Source organism: Terrapene carolina, unplaced genomic scaffold (assembly GCF_002925995.2).
Source record: "Terrapene carolina triunguis isolate 2854851 unplaced genomic scaffold, T_m_triunguis-2.0 Scaffold662, whole genome shotgun sequence".
Classification (NCBI taxonomy): Eukaryota; Metazoa; Chordata; order Testudines; family Emydidae; genus Terrapene; species Terrapene triunguis.
In genome coordinates, this window is record NW_020665013.1 from 338,612 (window position 1) to 353,694 (window position 15,083).

A 15,083-nucleotide genomic window follows, 5' to 3' on the forward strand; every position below is an offset into this window, starting at 1 on the left:
TTAGGGGTCATGCCCCACAATTTGAAAACCACTGGGCTATCTGACCACAAGTTTGATTGAAGAAGATAACTGCGTAGATGCAATAGACTTAGACTTACATAAGGCGTTTAGCTTAGTACTGCACAACATTTTAATTAAAAATCTAGCTCTATACCACACCAACAGCGCACACATTACATGGCTTAAGAACTGGCTGACTGACAGATCTCAAAAAAGTAGTAGTCAATGGGGAATCATTGAACAGAGGCGAGTCTAGTGGGGTTCTGCCTGGACCAGGACTAGATGCTATTCAAGGTTTTTATCAGCATTCTGGAAGTAAATGTAAAATTGCTGCTCATCGCGTTTGCCGATGACACAAGGATTGGCGGAGTGGTAACCTCCGACGAGGACAGGGCAGTCAAACAGAGTGATCTGGGAAGCTGAGGCCCATTCAAACAAAATGTTTTTGAATACGAAGTGGGTATTCATCCATGAAAGCTCATGCTCCAGTACGTCTGTTAGTCTGTAAGGTGCCACAGGACTCTTTGTCGCTTTTTACAGATCCAGACTAACACGGCTACCCCTGATACATGACACCAAATGCGCAGTTATGCAACTAAGAACCAGAAGCGTTGGCCACACCTACAGAATGATTCACTGTCCCCTGGAAAGCAGGACTCCAAAGGCTTTAGGGGTCATAGTACCAAGCAGCTCAAAAGGAGCTTGCAGCGTGATGCTGTGGCAAAAGGGGCTAATGCGATCCTGCAATGTATAAGTGGGAGAGTAGGCACAAGGAAACCATTTTACCTCTGTATACAGCATTGCGAGACAATACTGTAATACGGCATCCAGGTCTGGGGTCCACATTTTAAAAAGGATGTTGAAAAATTGGAGAAGATGCAGAAAGGAGACACAAAAATTATTTGAGGACTGGAGAAAATGCCAGATGAGAGACTTAAAGAGCTCAGTCTATTTAGTTTATCCAAAAAATCATTGGGTGATGACTTGATTACAGTATATAAGTATCTTCTCTGGTAGAAAACAGCGGGTATTTAATCCAGCAGAGAAAGGCAGAATAAGAACAAGTGGCTGAAAGCTGAAGCCAGACAAACTCACATTAGAAATTGGGCACCAATTTTGAACAGGGAGGGTGATCAACCGTCGGAACAAACTACAAGGGAAGTGTGGATTCTCCATCTCCTGAGATTTTCAAATGCAGCCTGGTGCCTTTCTGGAAGATGCTTTAGCCAAACACAAATTATCAGCTCAATCCAGGGGTAACTGGCCGATGTGAAATGGCCTGTGATGTACAGGAGGTCAGACGAGATGATCTAATGGTCCCTTCTGGCCATAAACTCTGTCTATGAACCACCCACATGACCAGAGGACAGGGCAAACCCACTCATACCCCCAAGAATGAGACAGAACCATCTAAACCCACTAGTACCCAGGCAGAGGGCAGGCACCCAAACTCACTAAAGCAGAGAGCTGGCCAGGCAGTGCCACATGCTGCCTCCTGGGCAGCGCTGTGCCCATCAATGGAGTGTCCCTAGTCAGCACTGCCCCAATCATGCCCACCCCAGCCAGTCCCTGGGCCAAAAGCGGAGAACATGCAGCTGGAATCTAGCAGGGAAAGGAGACTGAAAAGGCAGAAGGCCTTATCCCTGCACAAAGCATCCAGATTGAGCCCTAGGGCAGCCCCCTCCTCTCAGGGTAGGTCCAGGCCTGCGGCTGATGGGGCTTTTGCTTCACAGCAGTGAGGTGACATTGTCAGTGGCACCCAGGTGTGCCCCATGGGCTGGGTGGGAGCAGCCCAGCCAGGCTCCCCACCAGGCCCAGGGGTCTTGCTGGTGGTTTGCTCTAAGGGGGGTGGGACTCGGCCAGGGCACGAGGTGTTTTTGTTGCGATTAGTGCAGGCAAATGTGCTGTTCCCTGGGTTGTGTCTGGGAGGCTGTCTCGGGAGGAAACCCACAGCGGCGCCCCTGGTCCTTAGCGGGCTCCTAGGGAGCAGCGCCGGGGCTGGGAGGGCAGGTGGCGGCTGGGGTGGCAGGTCTCCAGCAGGGAACTCCGCTGTTCCACCACCCAGAGCCGCCTTTGTACGCAGCTCTGCCCCCCTGAGCCCCTCCCACCGGGCAGGGACCGGGGACTCCCCGCTTTTTCCAACTTCACACGCCAACCAGGGCCCGGCCCCAGGAGCTCCTGCCTGGCGGGAGACACGCGGGCAAGGGGGGCTGGCTGCACGCCTGGAGCTGGGCTCAGCCCTCCTCGCCATGCCAGGCTGGGCTGCGCGGGGGGGCAGGAGGAGAAACCGGAGACTCCCTGGCCGCTCCCTAGGGCACTCCCCCGTCATTATGCAAAGCAGAGTGGCGAGGTGCGCGGGGAGGCTATAAAAGGGGAGCGGCCGCGGCCGGGTGTTTACTGCGCTTAGGCTGAGCCGGCTGCTGCACCGTGCCGGCTGCGCTCCCACGCGCCAGGTACCCGCGCTGCGCTGCGCTCTGCACCGGGCCGGCTGCGCTGCGCTCCCACGCGCCAGGTACCCGCGCTGCGCTGCGCTCTGCACCGGGCCGGCTGCGCTGCGCTCCCTGCGCCGGGCACCCGCGCTGCGCTGCGCTCTGCACCGGGCCGGCTGCGCTGCGCTCCCTGCGCCGGGCACCCGCGCTGCGCTGCGCTCTGCACCGGGCCGGCTGCGCTGCGCTCCCTGCGCCGGGCACCATGCGGCTGGCGGCGGCAGCCCTGATGCTATGCGCGGCGGCGTGGCTGGGCCCCCGGGCGGGCGGCTTCCCGGCCGGCAGCAAGGAGCGGAAGGTGCAGTTCGCTTCCTGGGACGAGGTGAACGTGATCGCCCACGGGCTGCTGCAGCTGGGCCACGGGCTCAAGGAGCACGTGGACAAGACCAAGGGGCAGCTGCGGGAGCTGGGCGGGCGGCTGAGTGCCCACAACGGCTCGCTGGGGCTGCTGCTGCGCCAGGCCCGCGAGGCGCAGGAGCAGGGCGGGCAGCTGCGAGCCGCCGTGCGGGAGCTGCAGGGCAAGGACCAGCAGCTCTTCAGCCTCTCGGAGGCGCTGCGCGAGAAGCTGCAGCAGATGGCCGGGGACAAGGCGGAGATCCAGGGCCGGCTGGAGCAGCTCGAGGACAAGATCCGGCAGGTGCTGCAGGGGCGGCCCTCGGAGAACCAGAGCGCCAAGGAGCTGGGCACGCTGCAGGTGAGTGCACCGCCCCCCCTCCCCCGGCTGCCCGGGGGTCCCCGCGCTCCCGGCCCCTGCCCGGGTTCCCCCCGCTGCGGCGCTGACTCTTTGGAGCAACCCCCGTATCACCCCAGGGCAGCGCACACGCGCCCGGCCGCTCGCTGCTCTCCCAGGGACAGCGGTCTGGTGAGCCCCCGACCCGGCGAGGCTGACTCGCCAGTGCCTTGACCCCGCTAAGCAGGCAGCGCGTCTCCGGGGGGCAGCCCTGGGGCCAGCGGGCTGCGCTGTCAGCTGAGGGCTTCATGCGCTACGTGCCGGACAATCCTAGAGGCAGCAGAACCCAAAGTAGCCTGGGAAATCCCCAGCCTTGGTCTCGGAGTTGGGCTCGCCCGGCAGTGGGGACAGGGGGTGGCGGAACTCATCCTTTTCTCTGTATTTTAGTCCCTAATGGATTCTCAGAACAAGCGAATCGAGGAGCTTTTGCAGAAGATCAAACAGCAGCAGTACAAACTGGACAAGCAGAACCTGCAGATTAAAAGCCTGCAGAGCAAAGTAAGTTCCGCGGGGGCTTTTCCTGAATGCTAATAGCAGTGGGAATAGGGAGCAGAGACTGCCACCAGCAAACGCTCCCGGCAGGCTGGGAGCTTCTGGAAAGCCTAACTTAATAATTCAGGACCCGGCCCAGGGGCTTCATTGCTGCCATGGGACGGTAGAAGGAATCAGAGCCTCTGTGTCATTTAGCTTTACAGGGCTTTAAAAGTGCTTCTTGTGTTGGCACAAAATATTGTGTGTGTCTGACCCAGAAGATCAAAGGCCACAACTTGGAGCCTTTTATCCAAGCCCCCTCACGCTCTGAAACTGTGGGGGAGGTTCAGGACCTGGACCTGGACCAGAGGTGCTCGGCTCTGCCACCTCTTACTTCGTTTGCAAAATAAACCCCTGGCTTACAGGGTTGTACAAAACCACAGCCCCTCCGAGCCCCCGACCTGTTGTATAATCTGTCCAGGTGAGTTCAGATATGCTAGGGGCTGATCCTGGAGCAGGCAGGCAGTGTCACCACTAACTGCTCTGGGAGCCATTCGACCAGCTCACCTTTGGATCAGTGTTTCAAGTCTGCTCAATGAATCGCTAACTCATCCATGGTTTTGGCACAGGTCAATCTCTTGATCCCTCTGCATCTTAAGGACAACAAAACTCAGAGTCTAAAGTGGAAGATAAACCTGAAGAAAAGCATCAAACACACCAACCAAAGCCAAAACGCCAGTGTGGAACCTGCACAGCCACAGAGTGAGTATCTGTCTCCTCCCTCCCACCCCCTGTTAGCAGAGTCGTCTTGTCAGCAGTTCCAGCTACAGCCCAGAAACAAAAGGTTCAATTGTCCTGATTCAGGATGTGAAATTGGCTTTCACGGGAGTTGAGTGGAACTGGAAGGATCTGCTGTGTGGGCAGGGTCTGGCCCCAGGATCTAGCAGGGATCCAGGATCCAGTTGGGCAGGGATTTAAGAATTTTACAGGAGTGTTTCAGCCTCATGTGGAGAATGCCAGTGGGAAGCAGATGAATTCTGCCTGAAGGTATGTAGCTAAATGGGTAAAGTGGCTGAACGAGGCTGGCAGACCAGGGTGGTAGCACTTGGTCATTGGTTTTGTGCAGAGGAGTCTTGTTCTATCGGGGGGTTGAAATGCAGCTGGGGAGTCTTCCCATATCCTGTGTCCCTCGGTGTGGGGGTGGGGTTCATCTGCCACGAGTGAAGGACAGGAAATAGATGGGAAGCTGTGGGTCTATCTACCTGCGTCACTGTGGGGTCTGAGCACCTCACCATCCAACACCCCCACGAACAGGGAAGTACTGTGGCTGTCCCCACTGGACAGAGGGGGAGTGAGGTGAAAGGAGCCGGAGGCTTACCTGGGAAACCTGTGTCTGAGCAGGGTTTTGAATCCCAGTCTCCTAAGTCCCAGGTTACTGCCCTGACTGCTGGACAATTCCCCACATGTGTGCGCGCACACACTTTCATTGGGCCTGTGACCTTTGGAGCAACCTCCTTCAGGCCGCACAAAGAGCCTGGCTCTGCTTCCATCACACAGACTACTCCCACTGAGTTCAGTGGAAACAGGACCAGGGTGAGTGGCTTGTTGGGCCATGTACTGCAAGCTGCTCCCCAGACAGGAGCTCGGTGCAGACTAGGGAAATGACTAGGTTCTCCAGCTGGCTGTGTAACGGGTTTGACCCAAATAGGAACGATTTAGAAGGCTCTCCAGGCAGAAAGGCTGCAGAGGGGGGGGGGAGGGAGTTAGTTAGCACATGGGAAGACTGAAAGCAGAAAGTGCTGTTACCTGGCTGCTGCTGCTGCCCCTGCAAGAACAAAACAAAGGGCCAGGGGCTAGGCAGAGAACAAAGAGCATAAGAGATGAATGCAGACGGGGAGAGACCAAAATATAGCACACCACACATGGGGGACTTCCAGCCAGCTTTCAGTTGAGTTGGGTTAGCCCTCGGTCACACTGGGTTCTTGGAACCAGAGTCCTCTATATTAAGACAATGGGGAGCAAACTAGAGCACCACATTCCTGAAAACCTTTCCCAAGTCCCCCTCCGCCCTTGCCCTACATGGCTGGCATGAGACTGGGCAGGGATGGTGTCCCTATACTCTGTTTGCCAGAAGCTGGGAATGGGCGACGGGATGGATCATTTCTTGATCATTGCCCTGTTCTGTTCATTCCCTCTGAAGCACTTGGCACTGGCCACTGTCAGTAGACAGGATACTGGGCTAGATGGACCTTTGGTCTGACCCAGTATGGCCATACTTATGCTTTTATGAGGGCAGCATCTCCCCACACCCTGTCTCTACACTGGGGCCTACTGACTGTTCGAGGAGGTGGCAAAGACTGGTCAGGATGACCAAGAATGACAGAACCTTGGGTCTCTTTCATTGTGGAGCAGGCCATGATTCTTCTGTTGATGGCAGTGGTGGTTCCTCTCAGGACAAAGTTCCCCTTTTAGGCCAAACCTTGAGTTCCTCTTCATTTGCTTGATCACTTTTGTTGACTGGCAACTGCAATTCAATTTCCGCCCTGATTAGCAAGGAGAAGGAGCCTTCCGGCAAGTGCTGGCCCCAGTGTCCTCCCTGGGCTGTTTGCTCCCTGCATTCTTAGCAGCCAATCACTCAGAAGGTTGGTGCTCAGAGCTGCTCCCTGCCTAGAGAGAGCCAGTCTAGAGAGAGCTGCTGCATTGGGGGTCGTGTGGGCAATGAGCCCCGTAAGCAACTTCTTCAGAATGGCCCTTTTATGTACATCCAGCGAACACAAGTTAACAGACTCAGCATGGCATTCAGCCAACTGTGCAAAAGTTGAAGGTTTGAAACAACCTCAAGAGCAAGAGGTTTAATCACTTGCAGAAGGTGGATCATGTCTTCAGGCGCTGCATACGCTCTCCTCCCTGGCAGCTCGCCAAGTAGGCAAAAGTTAAACCCTATCTCCCAACAGTGCTGGGATTCCAAAATAATTTGGTTGGGGAAGGCGGGGTGGGGAAAGCAAAGCAAACCGTTCCTAGTGGGAGTAAAAGAAACAACTGAGCCTGGAATGCAATCCTGTGTTCAAGGAACAGTGTTTACTCTGCTTGACGGTGGTGACCTTCGCGTTCCATAAATACATGGCAATCCAAGGGGTAATTCTGCTGGGCCTTGTTGTTTTAACGTTCCTTTATGGGTTTATTTTTTTTACATGAACACTTTGCTCTTCATTTTTACTAGCCCATGGGCTCATGCTCTTCCCCCGGGGATTTAAAGCTGCACAACTAACAATGCTAAAAAACTAAAGTCCGAACTACCTGTAGTATTTTTCTAAAGCAAAATGAGCTGAGTTTATGGAGCCAGCTGCCGTTAGTAGGAGCATTGCGGCTACAGTAGGGGAAACAGTGAAGTTTATCTGGCAAAGCCCAGCAAGAAGGTAACTGTTCAACAGGAGCTGCTCAAAGATTCTTGGCCCCAGCAAACAGCAATCTCTTTGGGGCAGCGTGGTGTGATCTGCCTAGACTTATGGATTGGCGAGAGATCCAGGCATCCTTTCTGCAGATAGTTAGGACAGATTAGACAAGGAAGCAATGACTAGTCCTGAGAAAATGCAGCATATGATCTCTTCTGGCCCCTGGGTCTATGTTCTAGACTGGGAAGCAAGCCCACCCGGCTGTAATTTCTGCTGACTCACCTGTGTCTGGTCCTGTGTGACACATCCACCACCCTGCTGGTCTGTCACATTGCAGATTAATGTGAGTCAGTCAGTGCCTGCACCCAGCCCCATGACAAACTAAAGTAATGGATGACTCGAACAATCCCAGCCCCCTCCTCAACCCTCTCTCCAGATCCTGTTTGCTTGGCCCAGCAGAGTGAGTTGGGGCAGGATCTGGGATGAGGGTAGGTGAGTGAGTTAAGGGTGTTTTGTGGTTTGGTGCCATTTGTCACAACCCTGACCTGACTAAACGGCCCCTCTGGTAGCTTGCTCCTGGCTCGGAGTGGCCTGGTTCGGTCTGGTTTTGTCTATGAATGACTTGGTGGGACTTAGCAGTGATAGCCTAGCCCAAGTGCTGATGCTAATCCGAGAGGCCAGTGCGTGAACGGCCGCCTGTTCTAAAGCTGGCGTCTGTGCAGGCTTGAATGGGGAGAGGTTACCCTGCTGCCCCTCCTTGGTGAATGGTGATTTCAGCTGTCAACCCACCCCCTCGCCTGTGCTCTGGGCATCTGGTTTCATGATGTTATGGGGGAGGGGGGAGGAGTAATGTGCCCAAAGAGTCAACTAGGTAAAAGTTCAGACCTTAGCAAGAAAACAGCTCTTATGACAAAGTCAGGGTGCAACCCACACTGGTTGGGGGAGGGGGGAGCATGGCTGATCAGAAAGGCAGCACGGTGATTGGCTGGAAGGAAATTGGGTGAAAGTTAACAGTCCTTTCTAACCATCCCTCCCCCTTCCCCGGGAGCAGGCTTGCTTCATTGTTTTGGGAAGAAACCCCTCCCCCAGCGCGTTCCCAGGCTGGGCTCACCTTTCCCCTACTTCAGACTCAGACGCTGATGTCAGAGCAGGGAGGGGCGGGTGCAAGGAGGCTGCGGGAAGCCCTTCCTGGAGAGTGGTATTGAAAGCCTGGCCAGGGGTTTCCATCCCTGCAGCATCTTGGTGTCACTTGCTTTATCTTAAAAAACAACCCCACAGTGTGACCCCGCTGGGTGGTGCTCAGTGGAGGTCGGGAAGGGCTCTTTTGTCTGCTGGCCTGGACACCTGGAGAGTGGCTGGCACCGAGTGCCACTCCTTGCGCTTCCCATTGGGCCTGCTGCCCAGACACTAAGGTGGGAGAGGCCTTAGCGATACTCTGTGTAGCATTTGGCTTGAGCTCTGACAGCACAAGCCCAGCATGGCTTGGGGCCAGCGCGGGGAGCAAATGGACACTCGGGGGGCAGGGGGGAGATTCCTGAAACCTTGCTCCTGTGGGGGCAGCAACAGAACCTTCTTACCAGCACCCCAAGAGATGGGAATGGAGGGGGGACCCCCACTTCCCACCCAGCCCCCACTGTTGAGGGGGAGAGCACCATCCTTCCCTCCCAGCTGGGGGCCAGCCCCCTCCTGCTTGCCTCCCTTCCGCAGTGGGCTGTGCTAAATGGGGGTGTGAGGTTTGCTGAGAGCATGCTCCCTTGCAGTCCCGCCGTTTCCAGAGCCCTCTGCACCAAACCCGACATGGGCTGGAGAACAGTGGAGCCAGTTCAGAGCCCGGTCCGGTGCCACCCCCGGTGCTGTCTGAGCTGGAGCCCTCAGTGCAAGGCTAGCTTCCCGCTGCAACCCAAGATCCTGCGTGAGGTGCTGCACGTCCCGCCCCAGAGCTCAGCTACGCTGCATGATGCAAGACATACTGTACCTTGCTTGACAGTAAAACTCCTCCAGGCCGGGGGGGCTCAGTGCTGAGAACGAGGTCCCTGCGCTCCCCAGTGGAGGAACAAGGCATAGGAAGTGGGGGAAAGTTCATGTTTACTCTCACGTCCCCGCAGTCCCTCTTGAACTCACGTTCATGGCAGCTGCACAAGAATCCAAGCTCCAGTTAGCCATACCCAAAGGAGGGGGCTGTCTTCATTTACAGACATATATATTTTTTTGTCCCTGCAGCTCAAGGAAATAAAGACAATATGTTTCAAAGCTGAATGCAAAGGGCACTGTCCCAGCTTCCCCCAGGCAGCTACATTAGGAACAGACCTCACTTTGTTTGGGGAGATGCCGGGAAAGGGGCTCTTGCCACCTGTTGCAGGCAGACAAAGAGCGGTTTGATTTTGTGGCTGTTCCTCGATGCTCTGCAAAGCTGGGTAAAGTCCCTGCGCGTCCTGACACCTTCCTGTCCTTTCGACTCAGGTTTTATAACCGGATTCTTCTTAGGCCTGTTGATTGCTCCCAATGGACTTTTACCAGTTCTGTTGAAATGGTGCTTTGCTGGCAGTTACAGTAAAGCCGAGCCCAAAGTCCAGGCATCTGGGGGGAGGAGGAGCAGAACTTCTCTTCGCTTTACAATTAGTCTTGCTGATGCTTTGCAGGGAACAGTCAGAGCCTCTGGCCAGTGGCCTTATGGCAGCTGTGGGTTGGTGACTTCCCATGGGCCCTGGCAGGGCAGCCCCTCAGTGTCCGAGCCAGTCCTGGCCTGCAGTTGGGAGTCCCACGAGGTTGTGCCTGGTCCCTCACTTTCTCCCATTCATTGCTTCTGGGGGTCTTATGAAGGCTCTGGGCAAAAGGGTCACCGTATGCTGATGGTCTCTGCTCCGCACCTGCTCCAGTGTCAGTCAGCAAGCAGTGCACCAGGCCGTCCGGCAGCACGTCTTCGCTAATGCTGTGCGTAGCTGGCTCCGACTACGGCTAAAGTCCCATTTGAGAGCTAGAGGGAACTTGCAAGTGGTTCGTGCATTAGTGGTAGTCGGGGTGAGTTAAAACAATATTCTGCACCTATTGCCCTTTGCAAGCTTACCCCTTCCTAGCATCTGCCCTCCTCGTGTCCTGACTGAGCGTCCCCAGAGATGTCTGGAAGCCACACAGTGCTGCTGCCTGTTTGCCTCTGGTCTGTCTCACCAGCGCCTCCTCCTGAGTTACACACTTGGCCCAGTTCTCTGGTAGGCTGTAGCTGTCTATTTTCCTGGGCCCTCTGAGTCCAGTATTAACTTCTGTACAAAACGAAACAGAAGCCCAAGGGCCTAGAAAACGTTAGGGCTTTTTATTACTTCTTTATATTGCCATAGTGCCTAGGAGCCCTGGTCATTGGCCAGCCCCATTGTGCTAGGTGCTGTACAAACAGTCTCTAGCTTTAGCATTCAAACTGGTGATTAAGCTGGGCTCATTTGTAGATGTGTGTAGCCACTAGGACTGTGGTGTGAACAAACCTGTTTGAGAGCAGCATGCTGAGACTGCTTCTTCTAAATTCCCTCTCTGCCTTTTTGCAGAGCTCCCGCTGGACTGCCAGCAGCTCTTCCTGGCAGGGGAGAGAAGCAGTGGTGTGTTTCAGATCCAGCCCTTGGGATCTCAGCCTTTCAAAGTCTACTGTGACATGACTGCTGGTAAGTGAGGGGAGCACCACAGGCTATTCTGAGTTCTGCAAACTGGTCTTGCAAATAACAGAACTGAAATAAGTGAAAAATCTCTTCCACCTGCAGAAGGTGGCTGGACGGTGATCCAGAGGCGTCTGGATGGCTCCGTGGACTTCGACCAGCTTTGGGAAGCCTACAGGAATGGCTTTGGAGACCTTAGTGGTAAGCAGATGGTGGAAGACTTTTATTCTAGCTTTCCCTGATTGGCAAGCAAATTCCATCCCCACTCTGCCCCCCTTCCCAGAGGTGGACCAAAGATCTCCACCCAGCATAACACCCGGCTGGACGAGTGGGCACAGCTGGCTGAGAAGGGGTTGAGGAAGTTCACTACACAAGGGTGCATGCACCCACTGACCTCCCTAGGCACTTTGTGCACATCAGAGAATCTGGAGCGCTCTTAGCACTGCATGCTAACATCTTCCTTGATTTGCATAGCGCTTGTGTGTGATGCCAACTAATGCAAAGTTCCTTGTGTTTCAGGTGATTTCTGGTTGGGCCTGGAGAAAATATACCACATTGTCCAGGAGGGAAGGTACAATCTCTCGATTGAGCTGCAAGACTGGGAAGGAAACTCTCAGCTTATTCAGTTTCTCTTTAGCCTGGGTGGAGAGAACACAGCCTACACACTCAGTCTCCTTGGACCAGTGTTAGGAGAGCTGGAAAATGCCCTTGGAGACTTCAGACAGCTGCCCTTCTCCACTCGAGATCAGGACAACGATTTCAAAGCTGACACTAACTGTGCCAAGCACCTGTCAGGTCAGTACTGGCAAAGGCAAGGTGCTGTGTTCCTAGCAAGAGTCTGGTCTTTCTCTTGGTGGGGAGGTAGGTGGCAGCAGTCTTCAAGCTGCTTGGGGCAGATGGAGGGAGCCCAGTCCTCCTTTTCCAGTGTAAGACCCTCCTTGTTTCGGTGCTATGCAAACAGAACTCTGCTTCCGACAGCTTGGGGCAGATGGCACTGGTGAAAAACGGCCATTTGGGTATTTTGACTCTGACCTTGTCCCCTGCTTCACCCTCCTCCTTCTCCACAGGATTGGGACCGTGTGATCCACAGGGGGAGCTGTGCGAGCAACTCTAATCAAACCTGAAACCAGGTGATATTCTCATGGTTCCAGGTTCTGTTACAAAGTCCTAACTTGGCCCAGCTTTACCAGCTTGTTCCCTGTGACTCAAACTGTCCAAGCAAAGGAGGAGGCCAGTTCACCCATGTCTGAATGTTTGGCTTGTTTGAACTGTAAATTGAATACAAATGAAACAGAAAACCGTGGCATTTCCCACAAGGCTAGCTCTGCTAGCGGTGAAACACACCTACCCTGTCCACCCAGGAGGCTACTCCTTTCTCTTGGGGCTACCCGGGGCTCTCAGCTGCTACAACAGTTCCACTTTTGCACCCCCTAGTGGCCAGAGATTGCACCTGTGGGGCGTGTGCTCTCAAATGGGAGTAGAATGGTCTTGAGCCACAGCTCTGGACTGGGACATCTGGTGTCAATTCCAAGTGCACTTGGTGTCTCCCCCCTTCCCCCCATGCTGGGTGACCCTGGGCAAGTGCTGCAATTCAGCCTCCATTCCCTAACTGTAAAATGGAGCTAATAACACGTCCTGTCGCATCAATGGGTCTGCCCCACCACCTAGGGCTCATATGACAGGGATGGGGCTACAGAAGTATTTGCATTAATTTGGTGCCTCTGGTGGTCATGCAGGCCTAGTTGCCTGCATGGCTTGATCTCCTTCAGACCTGGAAGTAGTGCTGGAGTTCCCTGAAGCATGGGACCCTCTGAAACCCCTGTCACGTACGCACTTCCGGTTCTTTTAACCTTCCAAAGCTCTGAGCAGACTGTGCTTGGAAGGGAAGGTGCAGCAATAGCTCTGAATCTGGGGTGATTTTCTTATCCTGTTACTTTATATCCTGTTTTTTAGCTGTGAAAATTCCCATTGGCTGAAATCTGTCTCTTCCTTCCTTCTAGGAGGCTGGTGGTTCAGCACTTGTGGCCATGCCAACCTCAATGGAAAGTACTTCCGCTCCATCCCCCGCCAGAGGCATGAGCGGAAACAGGGCATCTTCTGGAAGACATGGAAAGGGAGGTATTACCCACTGAAATCTACCACCCTGAAAATCCGACCCGCAGAGCTGGAAACAGAATCCTAACCTAGCTGCCACTTGAAAGACTCAAAGGAGCACAGATTTGCAGCTCCGTCACTTGGTGTTTACAGAAACCAGCAATGCAACCCTCACAGTGACAGTTCAGAGAGGAACCTTTCCTCACATTAGCAGCTGTTTAGCTGGCAGAGTCTAGCATGGAGTAATGCAGCAACAGGCTCTTCCTGTAGGTATAACCACTTAGTGTTACTGGGGTCCAATGAACTCAAAGGATGGGAGCTCCCAGAATGGGCAAGTAGCCCTGAACAGGGAGAAGGGTCACGGTGGTACACACAAGCTGGGGGAGCAGTCACAGACCAGCTCTGCCGCTGCCCAAGTCAATGATGTACAAAGCTTTGTCCTAAGTCTTGGTTGATCAGTTACCTTTGCTGTTAAAGCCACTGTGCTTTCAAGGGGCTCACTTGGTCCCAGCACTGAAGCTGGGGAGAGGTGAGGTGAATGGAGTCCTCTTACATCATAGATAGAACAGCTGCACCCTGGGCCCATGTGCCACCTTAATCCTCTCCTCTCACTAGGATTCCCACCTGGAGGAGGCTCACACAGCCCCCATGAGCCAAGAAGCTGCTGATACTGTCGGGCTTTTCTTCTAGGATAGCTCCCTGCTGGGCTCTGAGGTTTGGAGCCGCAGTAAACTGCTGCTGCCAAAAACCCATCACATTCCCCCCAGAACAGCTGACTAGAGACCCTCCTCGTCTGCCCCACCTCCAGCCATGGCAGGTCAGTCACACAGCAGCAGCAATAGAGGCAGCAGCAAATGTAACTCATGTCTGACACCTTGTTTCTCTTGACTCCTGCCTAGCTGCCCCCCTCCCTCCTCAGTTTGACTGTTTCCTCCAAGGGGAAGGTTCTGGGGGCCCCTCTTGAGGAATGGGGACTGAGGTCCATCCAGCTTTCTTCACCCTCAAAGAGTACATGCAACTCCTCCTTCCTGGCCTCCCCACCTGGGAAGAACAGTTTCTTCCTTAGGATTTCACCCAGTAATTCCTCCAATTGCCTGTTACCAGGAGGCCAGACTAGATCATAGACGTCCCTTTTGGCTCTGTGAATCCTGAGCTTCAGAGGGAGCCTACCGGTGCCGCTCTGAGTCAGCTAGAACAGCCTCTAGAATGGCATGAGGCATAGTCTGCCCTTGCTGTCCTTTGGGCATGGGCCCAACCCTGCATCTCCGCCCTGAATTCACAGCGAGGGATGTGCTTCTCCTCCATCACCTTATCCTGGAGGTTTAGTTTCTCCTTAAAAGATTCCAAAATCCCTGTCCCCTGGCTGTGACTTGAAATTGAAACAAGCTCCCTGAAAGGTGAGGTACAGTAGGGTTCCCCCAAGATGCTGGGAGCAGCATCAATCGTACATGGTGTCTGCCCCCTAAATACTGCACATATTATTCTGGTATCTTCAGTGACTGGATTTGAGGATTTCCCAGAGTGTCTTAGAGGAGGGGAGCAGGTGTGGTGGGATGCATCTGATCTTGGGGAGACCCTAGGTCAAGTGATAATCACTGAAACTGTTACAGGCCAAGTTTCCCTCTTGGGTGTTCCCAAGTATCCTGTCCTATTTGAGTCATATTGACTGACTTGCTAGAGCTCTTAGCTGCTGAATACTGTAAATAGTCATTTGTAGAATGCTGGATCTTTTTAATGAATTTACTGTTTAATTTGTTTCTGTATTTAAATGCAGTGTTAATAACAACGTGGTGTAATTTATAAATGTTGGGTTTGAAAAAGATCATCAGTAGTTTGTGTATTTTCAGCTCTAACCTTTTTATACTAAAATCTGACTTTCTGCAGATGTCTTTTAATAAAAAAACCCACCAAACTGATCGATATCGCACATGTGTTCTGAGTTCTGTCATATGACTGCTAATGAGGTGGTGGAGGCCACCTGGTGCACTGCTATGTAAGGGACTCGCCTCTTGGTCCCAACTATGCTAGGTCAGTTCTGGTGTTCACATGTTAAAGGATGTCAGACAAAACTGGGGAGAGCTCAGAAGAGCTACAGGAATGACAGTCTGGAAAACAGGCCTTGCAGTAAAACTAAGGAAGCTCAATCTGGTTAGCTTATTGGAGAGAACATTAAGTGCCAATGCAATCCCCCCATAATTACCTATGCAGGGAGGAGATCGCTCATATCAGAGGGCTGTTTCTTCTAGCAGCCAAAAGAAAAATAAGATCAAAT

The 15,083-nt window shown here is 53.6% G+C and overlaps 1 protein-coding gene across 1 annotated transcript; it reads left to right on the forward strand.

Annotated features, from left to right (window-relative positions):
• The first annotated feature begins 2,496 nt into the window (after window positions 1-2,496).
• Window positions 2,497-14,731, forward strand: ANGPTL4 (angiopoietin like 4). The gene is made up of 8 exons (XM_026659692.1): window positions 2,497-2,574; window positions 2,691-3,180; window positions 3,604-3,714; window positions 4,317-4,449; window positions 10,613-10,726; window positions 10,823-10,918; window positions 11,237-11,512; window positions 12,718-14,731. The coding sequence occupies exons 2-8, from the start codon at window positions 2,692-2,694 to the stop codon at window positions 12,897-12,899; spliced, it is 1,401 nt and encodes a 466-aa protein (XP_026515477.1). The 5' UTR covers window positions 2,497-2,574; window position 2,691; the 3' UTR covers window positions 12,900-14,731.
• Window positions 14,732-15,083: the final 352 nt, after the last annotated feature.